Source organism: Cydia fagiglandana, chromosome 5 (genome assembly GCF_963556715.1).
Source record: "Cydia fagiglandana chromosome 5, ilCydFagi1.1, whole genome shotgun sequence".
Lineage (NCBI taxonomy): Eukaryota > Metazoa > Arthropoda > Insecta > Lepidoptera > Tortricidae > Cydia > Cydia fagiglandana.
In genome coordinates, this window is record NC_085936.1 from 6803287 (window position 1) to 6824126 (window position 20840).

The window sequence follows — 20840 nt, forward strand, 5'->3', positions numbered from 1 at the left end:
TGTAGAGTTGCAGCTGCTGTAATGAAGGAATATTACAAAGTTCCCGACAGCGACTTCGCACTCAACCAGGAACTACTCCATGCGTTGGCCGAGTTCAAATCGTGTCTGTTGCAGTTGTCTGCTCTGAACAAGCTGTGTGGCGCGGAGCTGCCACCGCCGATGTTTTCGCGAACCTTTAACGGCACGCTGGTCTATAATCTGCTTTACGCCGCGACGCATGCTCCAAACCAACAACTCTTCCTAGACAACCTGTTAAGCCCTGCTCCCACGGTCTACACTTTCTTTAAAGGGCTCTTGGAAATTTATAAAGCCCTTTTGTAATGTAAATAGCTCCTGAAAGATAATGCTTTAAGTATGGTGAGATTTTATAATTTTGACCTATCTAATATGTATGTAGGTAAGTATGTAAGGTTTTTTTATGTTACAGAATTTTCGATATTACTGATTAATGTATTGAGGATTGTATTGACTATTTAACATATTTAAACATAATTTCAACCAAAATTTACCTGTTATTAAATAAATAATTAATAAGATATATCAATTATTTAATTAAAAAAAGCTTATATTTAAATTTATTAAAATTATCACCTTAGTACTTTAGTACCTAATTACAATATACATACATCAACTTTCAGGAACCTTAGCTTCATCTTCAATTTTTTCAATATCTTCAATACTTATGTCTCCTGAAAATTCATCATCATTGGTAATAACACTGCCCTTTTTTAAGAAAGGCTCATGCAATGCTTTGTAAAGTTTTTTTGCTTTAGTGGCTCCGAATCCAGGGCATTCTGCCAGCCTACTCTCAGTTGCTTTGATTATGTTTGCTAGAGTCCCAAATGTTGTTAGTAATGTCATGGCATCTGTTTTGTTGACTGGTTTTACTGAAGATAATGCATTAATGATCTGAAACAAATATACTTTTTTAGAAATAATATATTCTTACAAGAAAGGTAATAAATAACAAACACGAGGTAACATAAAGGGTTTTTATTTCAACCAAATGCCATATTTTGAGAGGTTAATTTATAGGTAGGTACATACTGAACAACTTTCACGATTAGACCAATCCCGAAATTGGCTGTTGGCTGTTTCATACATTTTGGCTGGTCAATGTCAATGTTTTCTATGGGAAAGCCAAATATTTTGTCCTGATTTTCTAGAGACAGTTGCTCACCATTTCAATTTGGCTGAGGGTTAAATAACACCCACATAAACTTAAACCCACAGTTTAGATTCAAATCACTTCACTGTATAACCTATCTATATCCAAATAAATGATTAATACTAGACTAGTAGTAATAATACCTATTAGGAGATTAGGATCAACTATTCAGCTATATTCCTGTAAAAAAAATTGATGGTGGGGGAGATTCCTGTCATCAATTACAATAGAAAGATAAAAGTTTATTCATTCATTTACCTTCTGATGTGGATCATTCTCAATCTTCTCCATGATTCGATCAGGTGGTTTGTTCTCATATATTTTGTAGTTCTCAATGATTTTAGCGGCTTCCTCGGGGCTCCAAGCCAGCATGAGAGTCATATCAGTCAGGAGGCATATCCTCGTTAGATTCTTTAATGCAGCATGAGGATCTTTAAGGTCAACCTGAAATATAGTTTTGTTGGTAGTAATGAGGCTGTAGCCTGTAGAGATGACCATGGTACAGCAGTAACATGTCAAAGTACCTATTTTATTTATTTAAGTAATATCCACTTTATACATGATCCCATTTTATATAATTTCTCACGTAATACGCGATTTGTACTGCTTTTAGTATTATTCACAGATAACATAATACATTTGAAACACTTTTTACTGTATAACTGGGTTTTACTGTATTAGTAATACTTTGATTTTACGATAATAAATGTTTCATATACTTTCTGCAAAAATATAAGTGATTAATTTCCTTACCTGAACTAAAAGAACTCTCAGTTCATATTTCTTTCCTAATTCCTTTAGTCTATTGTTTATATAGTCCGGGTTCAGATTGTGGTATCTCACTGAGAGAAATAGCACACAAATAGTTTTACCTATCTCATAATCTGGAATTATATCATCATATTCCCATGGGACACTGGTCACAAACTTTAGTAGAGGGTTGCCACGCTATAAAGAAAAAAAAACAAGTTTATTATGATATTTGGAATGGCCATAAAACAAGTAGGGTAAGAAGGGTAAGTGGCCAATATTAGAGGGAGCGTCCAACATTAAGAGTACAAATAAAAATACTCTTTATGGCACACTTTACAAAATCGAAAACAGTAGAATAAAAATTATCACACATTCTCCAATTCATCTAAGCACTTTCCCAGTGCATTCTAAATGAGAACAGGGTCTACAAAAATCTTAAACATGTATTTTAGCAAATACCTTGTGCATATAAGGTTTTACAGCTTATTATCACGATGATACACTAACCTGCTTTTGATTTACTAATACACAATGAGTCTTAGATGACGCTGGTTTTGATGCTCCTTCTGATGTACCTGACAAAGAATGAAACTTATTTTTATAAAATAAAAAAAGCGTTTTTATACGACACGACCAATTTTATTAGTTATGGTGTTGTATCTTTCCAAAAGTTAAACTTACTTGGCTCATCCAGTTTCGGTTGCTTAGGAGCCGTTGGTTCACTGATTTCTGCCAAGATATCGTCAAAGCCATCCTCAAGCTCCATTTTGTCGAATATAATTATATTAATAATTTAGGTTCGTATTCTATCATTTATTTATTTTTATATATAACCCGCAAATTCTTGGATTTCTTCACTTTTTGACGGATAACGGAGGATCCGAGAATGGGTTTGTTTTGAAATTTGACAAAAAGTGTATTTACAAAGGTAGCATCAACAATCACTGCAATGGTATATTAATTGATGGTCACTTTTCTAATTGATGGTAAATATAAAAATAAAAGTGTTTTCAGTGGATAAATATATAAGACAGCGAAAAAGATAAGAAAATGTATACATATATTTCTTGAAAATTTGTAACAGGCTGTTTCGATAGCAAACTTTGTACATGTTAAGATTATGTGACATTCCGAAACCAAACAAATTTTACGCGATTTTATAAAAAAAACCTACTAATAAAATGATCGTTACATTATAGGCTATGAGAGTCAAATTAAACGTATGCAGTTAAATACATTTGGCACATAAGAGATATATTTCTTTACAATAAATATATTTCTTTAGCCTGACCTTTTTACATTGTTAGGAAACAATTCAGATTTCGAACGCTTTCGAATCCTAACCTGTTTATTTAAACTTTGACAGCTGGTAGCTGGTGCTGTTGTTGTTTTCTTTGCAATGAAAATTATACCATTAAATTTATCTAAGAAACAATTTACATATTAGTTATTGCAATCGGACATCGGACATTTTATGATGAATTAGTTTTAGACATGAATAATTTTAAACAAAAGTCAAATAAAAACGATGGACCCGGTGAAGATGACGATCTATTTGACGATTCTTCAATTATGGCTCATTTTGAAAACAATTCGTTTAAAGATAGATCTAACTTCTCTAAAAGTGTAATTAACGACTCCCTGAATAACAGTCATAATTCTTTTAATGTCAGGTAAGGTATTTAAAGTAATAATTCGTAAAACGAAATAAAATTTTAGTTTCCCGCCACTCCTGATTTGTACAAGATGCTTGAAGGTATTGAATTTAAAGTTGAGACCGTACGCCACGTACATGCTCTATTTCACTATCTAGCCATGCCAATTATTAGATTATTACCATGGTTTCATATTTCCATCTGGCTCAGACCGGACTACTTAGGTTCACCCACTAACAAAGTACTTTATAGAAACATACTCAACTTGTGTTGTAGTCTTGTGTGTGACTAGTCTGTTCTGACAGACTAGTTGTGCAAAACATAATATTCTACTTTGCACTGTGAGTTGAAAAAGAATATTTAAATTTAAATGTCATCTTAAAGGCTGGCAACGCACTTACAACCCCTCTGGTGATGTAGGTGTCCATAATTAGGCAATGGTAATGGTGGATCCCTCCTATATTAAAAAAAAAAACCGGATAAGTGCGAGTCATACTCGCCCACCGAGGGTTCCGTACTTTTTGTTATAGCGGCAACAGAAATACGTCATCTGTGAAAATTTCAACTGTCTAGCTGTCACGGTCTGTGAAATACAGCCTGGTGACGGACGGACGGACAGCGGCGTCTTAGTAATAGGGTCCCGTTTTACCCTTTGGGTGCGGAACCCTAAAAGAACCAAAAAAAAAAAAAGAAAAAAAAGCGAGAGAGAGAGAAAAGGAAGAGAGAGAGGGAAGAGGGAGAGAGAGAGAGAGGAGAGAGGTAGAAGAAGAAGGAAGATGATCTGGTGGTAGAACTATAGTTTCTAATTATAATTCTGTTTCCAGTGCTCTGTGTTGTGATGAAGAGATCAGTGGCTACGACCGGCTGACTGGCAAGACATGGATTTATCCCACCAACTACCCTGTCAGGGACTATCAGTTCAACATTATCAGAGCTGCTCTAATGAAAAACACTTTAGTAAGTTTCATTACTTGTTACTTTCAAAACTAATTTTATCAGTCTGTTGTCAGTCTGCACTGATTGTGTAACCATGTCCATTTTCCATCATTCTGGCATCAGTCAAAACATGAATAAGATTCAAGTCAAAATTACTATTTACAATTATTTAAATTTCATAATAATAAAAGACGTTTATTCAAGAAGTTTGAACATAGGTATTTAAGAAAATGTGATATAAATATTGATAAAACAATAATATAAGATAAGTTTCAATGAGCATTTTTATTTAATAGGTGAGCCTGCCCACAGGATTGGGTAAAACATTCATAGCAGCGGTAATAATGTACAACTTCTACCGTTGGTACCCCCTCGGCAAGATTGTGTTCACCGCCCCGACTAGACCGCTGGTGGCTCAGCAGATTGATGCTTGCTACAACATCATAGCCATTCCTCCTAGTGATACTATTGAAATGACAGGTATATCTCTTTCCTATACTTTACGGTGTTATATTAATTGCAATAAATACTGCCTGTATATAGGATAATTTTTGGACCGTTAGCCATATTATGCGAGGTGATTAGGTAGGTCATACTGAACAAGTTTTTCTAATTGACCAACCCCGAAATTCCAAAAAAGATTTGGGCTTCCCATAGAAAACGTCGACATCCACTCGACTAAAATGTATGAAACGGCCAAAAATTTTTTGTGATTTCGGACTTTGGTCCCATAGAAAAAGTTGTTCAGTATGGCCTACCTAATCACCTTGCACAATATGGCTAACGGTCCAAAAGTGACCCTGTATATGAAAGGGTAAAAACGGGACCCTATCACTAAGGCTCTGCTGTCCGCCTGTCCGTCTGTCTGTCCGATTGTCTGTCTGTCTGTCCGTTTGTCTGTCTGTCTGTCTGTCCGTGTCTGTCTGTCACCAGGCTGTATCTCATGAACCACGGTAGCTAGGCAGTTGAAATTTTCACAGATGATGTCAGATCTAAGTGGGGATCCCATACAAAAAACGTGATTTTTTTTGCCGTTTTTTGCGTAATGGTACGGAACCCTTCGAACAGTGCGCGTGTCAGACTCGTACTTGGCCGGTTTTCTTGCCGTATCGCTACACTTTATAAAACAAAGTCCATCGCCGCGTTTATCTGTTTGCGTGTTTGTTCGCGATAAACTCAAAGAGTACCGAACGGATTTTCATGCGGTTTTCACTTATCAATAGAGTAATTCTTTATACGAAGGGTGTATAATTTGCTAAGCCGGGGCGGGTCACTATATAATATTTAAGTGTGTCCTATAAACTTCCTAATTCGGTCTGCTTTGTAATAATTTCAGGGCACATGCCAGTCAACACTCGAAAACTCCACTGGCAGACTAAAAGGGTATTCTTCGCCACACCCCAAGTCATATACAACGACATCAAATCCGGGATCTGTCCGGGCGACAAGATCCGGTGCTTAGTGGTGGATGAGGCGCACCGTGCGCGCGGGAACTACGCCTATTGCCAGATTGTGTCCACTTTGACCGAGATGAAACACAAGACATATAGGATGCTGGCCTTATCAGCTACACCGGGGAGTAAAGTTGATGATGTTATCAATGTAAGTTATGTATTAATTGGTAATCGTACGGTAATGGCATACTGTACAGTCAGCAGCAGAAGTCGCTAAGCGGGCGAGGTATTCAAAATTACCTACCTTGACATGCTCTTATTCTCTCAACAATAAAGTCGCGTCAAGATAATTTTGAACAACTCGCCCGCTTAGCAGCTTCTGCTGCTGACTGTACCTTTAGCCAACAAAGTATACAACTGATAGCGATTTCTTGTTATCTCACAACTAAGTGTGCACTAGACATGTGCGCCGCGCCGCCGCGCCGCCGCCGCCGACGATTTTTCCACGCCGCCGCCGCCGCTAAATTTGACCGGCGTATAATCGGCGTGGGAAATTTTGATACCTATCGTGTCTTATTCCATGTTGCGTAGTGAGTAGATAGTGTCAGAGGTATAATTTAAAGATCCTTATGCTTTTTCGCTTATTATTTGCCAGTGAAGCATATTAGCATAATTTTTGTTGTTGCGGTGTTAGCTGTGATAACGATTTAGCGTTAATTTAAACAAGATCTTGTTTCTGGATCTCAGGTTATTATTTGATATTTTATCGCACAGCTTTTTTGTACAACGCATTTTGTTTTTATATTTATTTATATTTATATTTATATTTATTTATTTAATGAAGTGCAAGCTTACAGTACTACACCAATTCACTTACACACTAGAAAGATATATACATGTCAGAAAAATTACAAAAAAAACATGCAAACAGAGAAAATGTCAAGAGGGATAAAATTTACAAATTCAGTCAATTAATTAGCTACAATATTTTAGATGTCGACAAAGATAAAATTTACAATTCAGTCAATAACTTACAATATTTAGAATTGAGAAAGATTCTAGCCGTATTGCATAGGTATGCTAAACTACTAGCGAACATGTCGGCATCTGCGTGCTGAGCGAGCATTGAGTGTAGAGTCCATAAAGCGCGAGAGGTAGGAGCGTGCCTCGCGTAGCATGTGCGAGCGGAAGGGCGCTGCAACAGGCATGGCCAGCGGCGCGGCGCTACCGCTCCGTCCACATCTTGGGGTATCCTCTTAGGAACTACCAATCCCATCCTCTCCAACACCTCTGGGCTGTCGACTCGATGATGAACGATCGAGAGATAATGAACTAAGAGTAAGAATTTCCTCCTCAGTTCAAGCGTATCCTGCCCGACCATCCCCGAGACAAAGATGGAGGGATAGAGGTACGGATAGTACCCATAGGCTTTTTTATATAACCAGCGAGCAAATTTGCGCTGTATTCTCTCCAACATTAGAGAGTACTTGTTTTCGTGAGGATCCCAGACAAGAGCACCGTACTCTAATTTGCTGCGCACATAAGCGTTATATAGAACTTTAGCTACTCCAACATGAAATTGTTTACATATGCGCATAACAAATCCTAAAATTTTACTAGCCTGTTTACTAATATTAATAACATGTGTGTGAAAGTCAAATTTATCCACAAGAATTAAGCCTAAGTCGCGGATTTCGCTAACTCTCTCCAGAGTGACGTCAGCTAAACTGTATTGAGTTAGGAGTGGCGAACGTTTGCGTGAGAAAGTTATCACTTTGCACTTATTTACATTGAAAGGTAGCCGATTTAACACACTCCACTCAGCTGCAGCATCAATATCAGCCTGCAATGCCACACTGTCAGCCACACTACTGATACCTCGGAACAGCTTCAGGTCATCAGCAAAAAGGAGGCATTTAGCAGTGCGAGCTACGTCAGGCAAATCATTCACCATAAGGAGAAACAGCGTAGGCCCCAGAGTACTGCCCTGACTTACTCCAGACCGGGTGTAGTAATCGTTTGATTCAAAACCGCTCACCCTGACATACTGTTGCCGGTTGGACATGTAACTCGCGAAGAATTTTAAGAGTTTCGGCGTAAAACCAGCTAGCGCTAGTTTCCCCAACAGAATGTCGTTATTGACCAGGTCGAAGGCCTTCCTGAAATCGAAGTACGCAGCATCAACCTGGCGTCCCTCATCCATCTCTTTACAGACATAGTCAGCGAGAGCTACGAGATTAGTTGTTGTAGACCGGGATTTACGGAAACCGTGCTGGCTTGGGTGCAGACAATCAGCCACCTGACGACTTATGTGGCGGTTAAGTACCATTTCGAAGACTTTTCCGAACACTGGTAGAACTGCTATTGGTCTAAAAGAGGTAACATCAGTGTCCTGACCTCCCTTAGGAACTGGCGTAACTCTGGTGGTTTTCCAACAATTTGGGTATCTGGATTGATTTAATGAAAGGTTGTACAAGTGCAACAGAGGCGTCATTAAGGCAGAGGCACAATCTTTAGCCAAAAATACAGGGATACCATCTGGCCCTCCAGATGAACGAGGTTTAAGGCGCTTAATAGCCATCATGAAGTCAGTCTCACCAACCAAGGGAATTGAGATCGACCTTGAGTCGCTCGAGGAGTAAGCTACACGCGCCGCGGCTGCAGCGTCAAGGCATGGCTTGTCCTGTTGAAACACTGAGCTGAAGTACTTAGCGAAGGCATCCGCAGCACCCTGCCCACTCACTATCTCACCATCAAAATGAAAAGAGTCATCACCGTGATGTCGTTCCCTTTTTTTGTCCTTAACGTAATCCCAAAACTTTGCCGGACAATTTACAATACTATTTTGGAGATTAATTATGTGTTGCTTATAAGTTTTATCGATTAAATATTTCACGTGCGCTCTATAATATTTAAACAAATGTCTATTGAAATCTTTGCCCTCACTCCTGAATCGCTTCAAATGGAAATATTTGAGTTTGATGTAATGTATAATTTCTTTAGTGTACCATTTTGGATAAACGTATTTGGAATGGTATCTAGTGCGTTTTTTTAGGGGAACAAAATTATTGATGCAGGAGTAAAGTTTGGCATAGAACATTTCAGCAGCAATATCGACATTATTGAAGTCTAAGAGATCGGTCCAATCAATAGCAGAAAGGCCCAAATATAGTGATTCATAGTCTGCCTTACGCCAGTCCCAGTCTGGACAGGAACCAGCGCGCGGGGACGGTGTCACCACCGGCAGCGGCGAACGTATGCCGCACGGCAGTGTGGCTGAAACCATAAGTGGCGGGTGGTAAGCATCCATAGGCACTAACATTTCATCAACTCCCGCGTATACCGTTACTCTATTCTCATCCAGATCACTCAGCACGAGATCCAGCATACCTCCATGTTCATTCACAATGTTGTTATGCTGAGTCAGTTTACAAAAATTACAAAAAATGTCAAAGTCAGATTTTACATTAGTACTACACGAATTAAGATTAAAATCACCGAACATTATGAGACACAGTTTTACATCAATAGTCTCTTTATTGTCAATTTAATCAGTGAACTAAAGTCAAGAAAATAGCAGGTTCATATCCTAGGACATAAACATGCTATTTTCTTCTTAGAATCTCCAGCAAGCTGTAATTGCGTAATTTATAATTTCTCGTATGATTCTGGTGACACGCATGAGGGTCATCAACAAGACATCAATGTCATCATATGATAGATATGATTTGAATTATTTATCACATAATATACAATTCCATTTAAAAATACACACGATCAATTCTTAGTCATTTTATGGTGATTATCAGCTTCTTTTACTTAGTAATATATATTTCAATCAAAATTATAAAAGTCAGGTTAAAACTTCGTAATAAGCATTACCTAAACAATGATACCTACTTATAGGAACTTAAATCACCAAATATCTTCACTAAGCTAGGAGTAAAGAAAACAAAGTAGACCTTAACATTCTATAAAACGGGACACTCCAAAGACATTCTGTTGAGCGAATCAACCGGCCAGATAAGTTTACTTTCGAAAACGACGATATCTTTAGTCTTACATAGTTTTCTGTTAAACTTCAGTTCAGACAAATGTAAAGTATTCATCATTATATCGTAACAAATCCTAAGTGAGGCGACAGCGGCTGCGAAAAGTCAATATAGATTTAAGGCAACTTAAAGATTTTTTTGTGTTTTATTTGTATTTCGCTTAAAAGTAAGTAAAAATACAGCCTAAAATGTAGCGTTTTAAAGTATCCTTTTTAATTTAATATTTAAACATACCGTTGGTAACTATTAAGTAGGTATTGGTAATAAATGGTTGCCAAGTGACATGCCGGGATATAATTTTCGGCAATAATTTAGAAAACACACATAATATGCTTTGGATAGCCTAGTAAATTATGCCACGCCGATTTCACGCCGATCACGCCGCCGCCGCCGGTCAAAAAATCATCGGACGCCGCCGCCGATGATTTTACCATCGGCGCACACCTCTAGTGTGCACTGCTGGTTCTTGGTAGATTCTGGAATATAATATAGAAAAGGAAGCAAGATATAAAATTTTGTTAAATTTGACGATGTAATTAATGTACCTACTAGGACAGTGACACACTGGAGAGTAAAGTTGTCTACAAACCATATGCTTCCGTACAGCGCCATCTACGTCAACTGGCTAAACTACGACTCTTACCAGTATCAGTTCTTTTTTTGTCTTTATTTATTTAACCTTTATTGCACAAAAGAAAATCTTACAGTACAAAATGCGGACTTAATGCCACATGAGGCATTCTACCAGTCAACCAGTCAGTGTTTTTGATAAAAATAAATTGTCTTTGTATTTTACTCATTATCTTCTTTTGCATAAGTAAATTGGACTCTAATTTGAATAGTTTTTATTTAATTTCAGGTAGTGAAACACCTAAACATAGCCCATTTGGAGCTGCGAACAGAGAACTGTATAGACGTGGCGCCGTATAGCCACTCGAGGAAAATCAACACTGTTGTCGTTCAATTAGGACCGGAGCTGACGCAGCTAAGGACCCATTATGTTGAGGTAAACTCTATTTCTTAAGCAATAAGGCTGACAACTGTAGCTGCGACTTGATAACTATAATATCCGCAAAACAAACTGACAACCGGGGTCGTAAAACTTCTCGTTCACACTTGTATAGTCGTAGTAGGAGTGAAAGAGATATGTTAGTATGATCTTAGTCGTCATTTTGGTTTGTACCTTGCTTACAGCTTGGCAAAAAAGAGTAGAAATTAAAAAGTGGCAACACTGTAGTGTCGTCCCGTTTTCTTATATAGATCGGTTTGAAAGGGTTGATCCCAATTGGGTCGCAAAGGCATAGACTAAAGAGCGAAATCCCGTGCCGTGATTGGTCCGTTCAAAGACACGGACGTCACACAAAGACACTTTCGACTCGAACATGGAGTAAAATTACCGTATGCGTGGCAGAGGGGGTAGCGCGACTTTGCTCAGCCTGGAGGATGTTTTGTCTGTGCGCAACGGCATTGGATATGTACAGTCAGCTGCGGAGAAAAGCGACCCCTCTTGCAAAGAAGTTTATAACCGAATAGTATTGCTGACTGTAGTTGTAATTTACCGAGTGGGGCTGATGAATCTAATTAAATCACCATGCTGAGGTTGTAGCCACTTGCTTGGTATTTTGAACTCTATTGCCTAGGTAATAAGGCTGACAGTTGAATACGAATATAGCTGTTAAAACTCTTTTGAATGAACAAAGACAAATTGATAATCGTATACTTACCCGACAAACGCCAATGTATCGGGATAACAAATACAATGAAAAGTAATGTGGTTATTTCTATAATCTTAGATTAAATTTAAAAGTGGAAAAATTACTGTTAAAAATTAAATTTAAATTATTCTAAATTTAAATTTATTCTAAGCTAAATAGCGTCGTTCGCAGACGTATCTGCTTGTTAAAAATTAAAATATTTCTATAATTTTTGTTAGTTTTCAATCAATCAATCAAAGCATTTACAAATAAAAATATTTTATCTTTGATTTGTGTTATTTAAGTAGTCAGTTAGTCACACTACTATATTTGAGTTTATTGAAATTTTCTAGATTTTGGATGGGTACGCGAGAAGACTGAAACAAATGAACATTCTACCACACAACATTGGTAACTTGTCAAAGGGTCGCATTGTGATGCTGTATAAGGAATATCAAGGAAAGGAGCGGGGGAGTAGGTATGTATTATCAGAGATATATATAACTCCGTATAAGATAAATAAAGTCTAAGACAAAAACACGCCTCGGAAATCAAGAAAAAGTCATTCTCGAATAGATGGCGCCATTACCTTTGGCCTATTCTCGACTAGATGGCGTTGACGACACCGTTTGATATTTAACAATTTTAACACATATCAGTGAAAGAATATGGGTCAGTATGGAACAATAAAAATGAAACATCATTTATTCGTAAACATATTTTGATTAATTTATACATTTTCAATTTTATTTTAAGTTTTAATCGTGTGTCGATAGATGGCAGTAAATGTACCGTGACCGTGAAATTTACTTTGGCAATAGCCCTCTATACTATCTATTCTCTTTGGTATTATGAAAGTCGCTTCTGCTCACGACTTCGTTTGCGTGGTATGATGATTTCCGTGATAAAACCATCCTTATCCTTCCCCAGGACTCAAATTATCTCCATTCAAATATTTTATCTAAATCGGTTCAACGGTTTAAGCGTGAAGTGGTAACAGAAAGACAGAATTACATTCGTATTTATAATATTAATAGAGATTAACTATAATACCTACATATTGCCGGCGATAGAACGACAAACTATCTTCTTTTGCAAGAAACGTACGTGGAGAATACAGATTACGTGTGAATGAAACAGATGCATTTTGAAATACTTATAATAAAATCGGACCAGTGTGGACTCACCCACCGAGGGTTTCGTACGAATTCAACTTTTAGTATTTATTGTTATAGCGGCAACAGAAACACATGTCCTGTGAAAATTTCAATTGTCTAGCTATCACGGTTAATGAGATACAGCCTGGTGACAGACAGACAGACGGACAGTGGAGTCTTAGTAAAAGGTTTCAGTTTTTACCCTTTGAGTACGGAACCCTAAAGAAAGAGTAGCGATCGTACGCGACACCACGGTAACATTTATATATACACTACCACTGACTGTTTAAATTTGCAGGCACCCACAACACAACTACATAATGAAAGACTTCACACTCCTAATAGCCTTATACCACGGCCTAGAGTTACTAGTAAAGCACGGCGCTCGAGTCTTCCTTAACTTCTTCGACGACCATCCCGAGAAATCGTGGCTTCAAGCCGATGATCGGCTCACGGCGTTACTTGAACGGCTGCGCGATGATTTAGGAGTGAACCCTATGGCACTCGACACTAGTGTTCTTCCAGATGGTTCTATACCTGATGTAAGTATTTTCTTTGACTTCTTTAACAAAAATTCAGAGAAATTCTGGCTTCAAGCCGATGATCGGCTCACGGCGATACTTGAACGGCTGCGCGATGATTTAGGAGTGAATCCCATGGCGCTCGACACTAGTATTCTTCCGGAAGGGTCAATACCACATGTAAGTGATTTTTCCAAAATTCGACGAACATTTAGAGCTTCATTCTGGCTTCAGACTTCAAATAACGGCAAATTATTTAGGAATTTCAAAATTCACAAATAATTTTATTTGTGAATTTTGAATTTGATATTGAGAGCATGTCAGATGTTGGATATGTATAGTTGACAAAAGAATAAATGAAAACGATTTGCAAATAGGTAATGAAGGAACTGACGCAAGGAGGAGTCACATTTGTTATTATGATTTAGAAATTGGCTCATATCGATATCGAAAACACTTGAGTCTATATTTTTAATCGACCACTGCATTTTTGCTCTCGTCAGACCAGCGCTTCAGAAAATTAAGCTTTTTTTTCAGGTACCCAAAGACCTGCACTTTGGCCACCCAAAATTCGACAGACTGAAGGAGATCATGCTGGAACATTTTCAAGCCGCGAAGCGCAACGGACAGGATACGAAAGCGATAGGTAAATATGAACATGACAAGTTTCTGTCTAAGTATTTCTGTATAACGTATTAGGTTTAACCACAGAATAAATAATAGTACTAGGTACAGAAGACTCACTCTTTAACAAAACGCGTCTGTTACGATCAGGACAGATATGGCCGCTAGGTGGCGACAGCGCCACGCGCGGCTTATGGTTAGCCACCAATATTGGTGTGGAACGGATGTACTTGTAGCTACCTGTTGCAAAGCAACGAAATCGCGGATTGAGCCACGCCTGGTTTAGCTTTCTCCGAGTGCCGTGAGAAATAAATACCGGGGTGTAGCTTAAATGTATATTTGACTCCTGGAGTACTTGGAGTTTTCATTTTTAAACAAAATATTACAATTTAGATATATTTTCGTGGGACGAACATACCTAATCTGACAATGTTCAAAATTTGACCCAAGATATGGTTCATAATCTATTAAAATAATTGACAACAACACCTAATTTTCAGTATTCTGCGAATATCGCGAGAGCGTGAACTTGGTCCATTGCCTGTTGTTGCAATGCCGGCCGCTGATCGTACCACAGATGTTCGTCGGCCAAGGCGCCTCTGGTAAGTATTAGTCAACATTTGTCACAATTCATGTAGGTACATCATCATACAAGAAACATTGGCCGTCAAATTTGAATCAATGCTATTAAAAAATAAAATTTTCATTTTAAAATAGAACAAAAGCAACTCTGTTCCATTTAATTATGATTTAAATTTCATTGGAGGCAATTCGTACTGAAATTAGGACCGGGGAATGCTAGAGAAAAATAAAATCGGCTGTCTATAATAGTACACCGGTCAAATCTTACAATAAAAAAACAATGCGTGATGTAGTTCTGTATTTTTTGTATATTGTTTATAGTCCTTAGAGGAATGTGAGACTATGTTTTGCAAGCAAAAAAAAGTTGTGCTCTCTGCGTAATTTGCGAAAAACTGCAAAAATTTCGGACTTTTTTCAGATTTTACAGTTTCATCATAAAACTATGGGTTTTTGGTCAAAACTTGCTATGTAATGTTGAAAGAATATTAAATTTGGAACAATTTAAGCCCACTAACAGCGCCGCATGTCAAATAGTTCTTGAGATATGGGGCTTTAAAAAAAGGGTATTTTTTCCTTGGAATGAAATTACAAGTTTTTCCTATATTTTAAGACAAATATCGGCACAACCGCTCATGCTATGATATATATGGCAATGAAAGTTATAGCAAATTTAATTACCTTTCATTTAAGTGCTAGAAAAAGTCAGTAAGTCTTACAGTACTGAAGTTATCGTAAAAAAATGAAATTGCTATAATGGGGAAGGCAACTAATGTATTGTTTTAGGCATTATCAAAATCCCTTCAAAAGGCAGTACCATTGTCGAGAACGCAATCTACGATTATCTTTTACCGGTTTTCCCCGATAGCAGTAGAGCGACGTCGGAGATCAAACATTTTTAAAATGCACTCACGCCACTCACCTCTTAAGCACTTCTTTCATTCATTAATGAAATCAAGACACAATCTGTAGTTTGGCTTGTTTCTCGGCTCCACTTTTTGGTTGTAGCCGTAGATTTCATGATGCCAATTCTGATTTTACAATCTGTTATGGTTTTGAACTTGTTTTAATACGACCGACCTTGACAATAGTTCACGGTAATCGGCGTGGTGTTGGTGAAACACACTGAAATTACTGGAAGTCATGTCATTAGTATCTAGCTTGCGCTCGCTTATTGGTGCTCTTGAGTGTACTCTGAGTCGTGGTAATGGTAATACAAGATCACGATAAAATCCTAACCATAACAAATTGATACATCAGAATCAGTTACCATTACCCACTCTAGGTATACGTTTGTGTTATAATCCACGGGTTTTAACTGGCAATATCCTGTTACTACTAGTCTTTACTAGATAGGTGTATAAACTGACAAACCAAATCATTTATAGAAAAAGAACTGAACGAAACACGTAGGTAAGTATAGATAAGTGTGTGTTAACATGATGTGCCAAGCCGGGCGGATTGCATACATTTGTTTCATATCGGTAAGCTTACATACCGGTTTCTTTAGCCCTTGACTCGTATAAGCGATATTAATAATGAACTACAGCATCATGTTGAGTAACTGGCGTGATTGGCGTTGGGCGAGATTTTATAAGATAATTAAAGAGAATATTAATTAAGTTAAGATTAAAAAACCCGTTTTGAACACCCTAAATCCGATAAATTTCCGAATATTTTTAGTTAAATGCCTATATCTACAATCAGAAAAAAGTTTCACTTGTATCGTGGTTTCATAAAACCACACAATTACTTGTTTTCTATTGATAAATTGACCCATTTACTTTCCAATTATTTTTATTTTTTTACTATAAATACATTTATTTTATACAGTAAATACTACTAGTGAAAGAGGTATTGCTAGTTACAACCCATGGATTGACAACTCTCTGAGCAGTAGCACCACATTCATTTCAGCCTAAACAACCATTGGAAATGAATTTGTAATTTATTGTGTAAATTCGGTAAACCATTGAAGAAGTTTTGATATACTGGTTACATGACAAGACTGAGTCACATACATGCCCTATAACTAAACGTTTACCTAGAGTGGGTAATGGTAGCTGATTCTGATGAATCATTATGTTACGGTTAGGATATTATCGTGATCTTGTATTACCACGACTCAGAGTTCACTCAAGAGCACCAATAAGCGAGCGCGAGCTAGATACTAGTGACATGGCTTTCAGTGTGTTTATCCAACACCACGCCAATTGCCGTGAACTATAATTATTACCGTCAAGGTCGGTCGTATGAAAACAAGTTCAAAATCATAACAAATTGTTAAATCGGAATCGGCATCGTGGGATCTATGGCTACAAGCAAAAAATGGAGCCGAGAAACAAGCCAAACTACAGATGGTGTCTTGATTTCATTACTGAATTGAAGTGCTTAAGAGAGGGGTGCACTTTAAAAATGGTTGATCTCCGACGTCGCTCTACTGCTATCGGGGAAAACCGGTAAAAGATAATCGTATATTGCGTTCTCGACGATGGTACTGCCTTTTGAAGGGATTTTGACAATGCCTTAAACAATACATGAGTTGCCTTCCCCATTATAGCAATTTCATTTTTTTACGATAACTTCAGTACTGTAAGACTTACTGACTTTTTCTAGCACTTAAATGAAAGGTAATTAAATTTGCTATAACTTTATTTATTGCAATATATATCATAGCATGAGCGGTTGTGCCGATATTTGTCTTAAAATATAGGAAAAACTTGTAATTTCATTCCAAGGAAAAAAATACCCTTTTTTTAAAGCCCCATATTTCAAGAACTATTTGACATACGGCGCTGTTTATGGGCTTAAATTGTTCCAAATTTAATATACTTTCAATATTACATAGCAAGTTTTGACCTAAAACCCATAGTTTTACAATAAATCTGTAAATTCTGAAAAAAGTCTGAAATTTTTGCAGGTTTTCGCAAATTACACAGAGAGCACAACTTTTTTTTGCTTGCAAAACATAGTCTTACATTCCTCCAAGGACTACAAACAATATACAAAAAATACAGAACTACATCACGCATTGTTTTTTTAGGAGATTTTTTTGTAAGATTTGACCGGTCTATAGGGTATTTGACTGTATTTAAAATAAATTATTTTACACCTTGCATGAAATAAATCACTAAAAGATTAATAAAGAAACGTAGACAGCAGTTATTCTTAGACACAATTTATATTTTAAAACCCGTATAAAACTATAAAGAGTAGTTAATTTGATTGTGACGTCACGTGCTAGTGATTCAAAATTTCTAAGTCAAATTCCATAGTAACCTTCGAGCAACACCGGCTTCCGACACATCGGTACAAAATCGTTTTGACAGTTCGAAAAAAGAAACTGTTTTGACTAGTATACCTATTGTTTGGTATATATCCACAGGGAAGGACAACAAGCCAGTGGTATCACAAAAGCAGCAGCTGCGAGTGATGCGACAGTTCCGAGAGGGCGCGTGCAACGCTTTAGTGGCGACTTGCGTCTGCGAAGAAGGCCTGGATGTCGGCTCGGTCGACCTCATCTTATGCTTCGATATCTCTACAGCATCGCCAGTGCGGCTCGTGCAGAGGTATACCTTGTCTTTGTTATTGTGTGTCGTGTGATGCCACAGTTCCGTAAAGGCGCGTGCAACGCGATGGTAGAGACTTGCGTCTGCGAAGAAGGCCTAGATGTCGGCTCGGTCGACCTCATCTTATGCTTCGATATCTCTACAGCTTCGCCAGTGCGGCTCGTGCAGAGGTATACTATATCTTTGTTGTTGTCTGTCGTATGATGCCACAGTTCCGTAAAGGCGCGTACAACGCGATGGTAGAGACCTATGTCTGCGAGGAACTTCTTCGGAAGAAGGCCTGGATGTCGGCTCGGTTGACCTCATCAATCTCATCATGCTTCGATATCTCTACAGCATCGCCAGTGCGCCTTGTACAGAGGTAAACTAAACCATACATGATATACAAACTATCTTGGAAAATAAAGTCAGTAAAAAAGGGCGCAAATTTCTAAATCGAACGTTCGTCCCGACAATTTTCAAATAGACCGCTAGGTTCCGTGACCATTAAATACCGATAGGTTCATTTTCCGTTGGAAATAGGGCGCTTGACACTGAAAGTGTTATTAAAACAAATGGTTTAATGTACGTAGTTATGTATTTTAACTAGCATCCATAAAATGTTTCAACCAAATCATTCACTCTAGAAAATATATTTTGTCGGTAATCAGTCCATAACTACTGTAAATTGCTTACTGGTTCCACCAGCTCCAGTAAAATCAACTACAAACTTATTACTTTTTTTATCGTATTCTATTCCTTCGCTCATAGTACCCACTCTAGAAAAGTAAGGGATTTTTAATGTTATCACACTATCCGACTGGGTCGGATCTGACAGAGTGTAATCCTGTTGGGTACCGTTAATTTGTCTCATTAGAGATAAAGGTTTGTTGCTGCTTATCCCTGCAATCATACCTCCTGTTTCACTCCAAAAATTAATACCTAAGTAGCCTTTGTTTAGTATTTGTATGGCTTGAATTTGTGCTGAATTTTCTAGAATCATAACAGTTTTACTGTTAGCATATTTTTTAATCTCGGACTGTTTAACTCCTGGCAATATAACATATGTGTATTTAGCGTCAAATGGCATTTGTCCGTGATCGATTATAAATTTGCGATATATTCCCGTGTACAAATTTTCGTTTGCATTTATATTTATATCCTTATAAGTTCCAGATCGTGTCTCAAAAATAATATCAACAGTTTGTCTATCAGGAAAATAGTAACCGATCGACGAAAGTTGATGATCTGATTTTAGTAATAGCCAGTTTACAATAAGTTCTTTTGTTGATTCTTTTATTTGTCCATTTTCAAACCAGACTTCATATTTATATGCATCATTTAGGAGTCTGTTCTCAACAATTGTTTCGATCGATGCTGGTGTACTTCCAGAAATTCCAGCAACCGAGTGCTATTATTTGTCCTTCTACTATAAACCACGATTTTTGTGCCTTGAGATCCATTGACAATGATTGGTCATAATTTTCAAATCCTTCTTTATTTAAAGCCATTCCGACCACCGCTTGGCTGCCACTGGCTACACCACCGACCCAATTTTCTTTTGAAGTAAAGTGTTGCCAACTTGACAATTCATCATTCAGGTCTATAGTATCGACTGTTGTACTTGGAATTCTATACGGATCAACCGTTGGCCAATAGGCGTTCCTAAATTGAACGTCATCATAGTTAAATAAATAAATGGCACCATCTGCGGTGTGCCATCCACGCGTATTCTCATTGTTACCTGATTCGAACGCTGAAATACGATTGGAGTATAAACTTAAACCCAACGTATAATTCATAGTTTGTTGAACAAAGCGATCCATTGATGCATACATTTTTGCTCCAACGAATGGCATCTTATCTCCTACTATAGCAGAATCATTTAATAAACTAATCGTAATTAGTAAATCTTTATACTTTCTTGCGTTTGTAAAGTAGTAATCCGGATTCTGGCGCATCCAGTACTTTACTGACTCTTTTAGTTTTTTCTTATTCTCAGCTGATGCGAATGTTGCTATAGTCAACAATGTGTACATGACATCTGAGCCAATTTGTGTAGTTGACGGTTGCCTAGAAATCGCACGACCGTTGACTGGGGCTATCATTTCCCCCCGATATACAAGTGGTAAAAAAGCTCGTTCTACGCATTCTACAAAGGGTTCTACTCGGCGGGAAGATATAACAAATTTAGAACCTTGCGTAATTACAAGCATGTCACCCATTTTTTTAACTAGATCATTACCATACGCCCCTGTGTAAGGAATATCGTAATGCTCAATATAGGACCCGTCTTTATAAAACCCATCATATTTCGTCACCGGTAGCATTACTTTGACAATACTCTCTAGTGCTTGAGATATTTTTGCTTCGTTTTTTGTTAAAATCCCCAAGCCTAGAACAGCTCTCGCAAGTTCAACTCTCTGCGAACTAGACGCTTCGTTTCTTGACATGGTTACTATGTAAAATGTTTCATCTTCATCCGTGCTTTGCAGTTTGTAATATGGATCTTGAACATATGCGCTAATAATATTTGTGTACTGTTTCAATTTTTCATCTGTTAGTTTATTATTAATTATAATCAGAATATCAAGTAGATATGTCGGCGCACCGATTTGCCAATGCCACCAGTTTCCATAACATCCCTCCCCATCATACCGTTCTGATGACACCATAAATTCTAGACAATCTTTTACTGTTGAGAGAAGTGTTGCATTCTTATAATATATTGTTCCGTTCGTTCCATAAGCTAAAGTCAG

The 20840-nt window shown here is 37.5% G+C and overlaps 2 protein-coding genes across 2 annotated transcripts in view; one reads left to right on the plus strand and one right to left on the minus strand.

Annotated features, from left to right (window-relative positions):
* Positions 1-601: 601 nt before the first annotated feature.
* LOC134664804 (DNA excision repair protein ERCC-1) lies at positions 602-2772 on the minus strand. The gene is made up of 5 exons (XM_063521545.1): positions 2603-2772; positions 2429-2496; positions 1922-2116; positions 1427-1612; positions 602-909 (listed from the first exon to the last, which is right to left on the minus strand). Exons 1-5 carry the CDS (start codon positions 2685-2687, stop codon positions 628-630), a joined length of 816 nt encoding a protein of 271 aa, XP_063377615.1. The 5' UTR covers positions 2688-2772; the 3' UTR covers positions 602-627.
* A 526-nt stretch (positions 2773-3298) lies between these two features.
* LOC134664410 (uncharacterized) overlaps positions 3299-20840 on the plus strand; it is a 44832-nt gene continuing 27290 nt past the window's right edge. The window contains exons 1-10 of the mRNA XM_063521036.1: positions 3299-3594; positions 4401-4533; positions 4809-4992; positions 5849-6114; positions 10818-10964; positions 12006-12130; positions 13108-13351; positions 13868-13976; positions 14455-14556; positions 17919-18102. Coding sequence (XP_063377106.1) covers positions 3416-3594; positions 4401-4533; positions 4809-4992; positions 5849-6114; positions 10818-10964; positions 12006-12130; positions 13108-13351; positions 13868-13976; positions 14455-14556; positions 17919-18102 — 1673 coding nt within the window. The 5' untranslated portion in view covers positions 3299-3415. The remainder of the gene's footprint in view (positions 3595-4400; positions 4534-4808; positions 4993-5848; positions 6115-10817; positions 10965-12005; positions 12131-13107; positions 13352-13867; positions 13977-14454; positions 14557-17918; positions 18103-20840) is intronic.

Bases quoted from the DNA above. Each gene is read 5' to 3' on its own strand.
- LOC134664804 (XM_063521545.1), bottom strand. From the start codon at position 2,687: ATGGAGCTTGAGGATGGCTTTGACGATATCTTGGCAGAAATCAGTGAA. The intron at 2,117-2,428 runs GTTAGTGTATCA...TTTTCTTTATAG, and splicing joins TATTAGTAAATCAAAAGCAG to CGTGGCAACCCTCTACTAAA. The intron at 910-1,426 runs GTAAATGAATGA...TATTTGTTTCAG, and splicing joins AGAATGATCCACATCAGAAG to ATCATTAATGCATTATCTTC.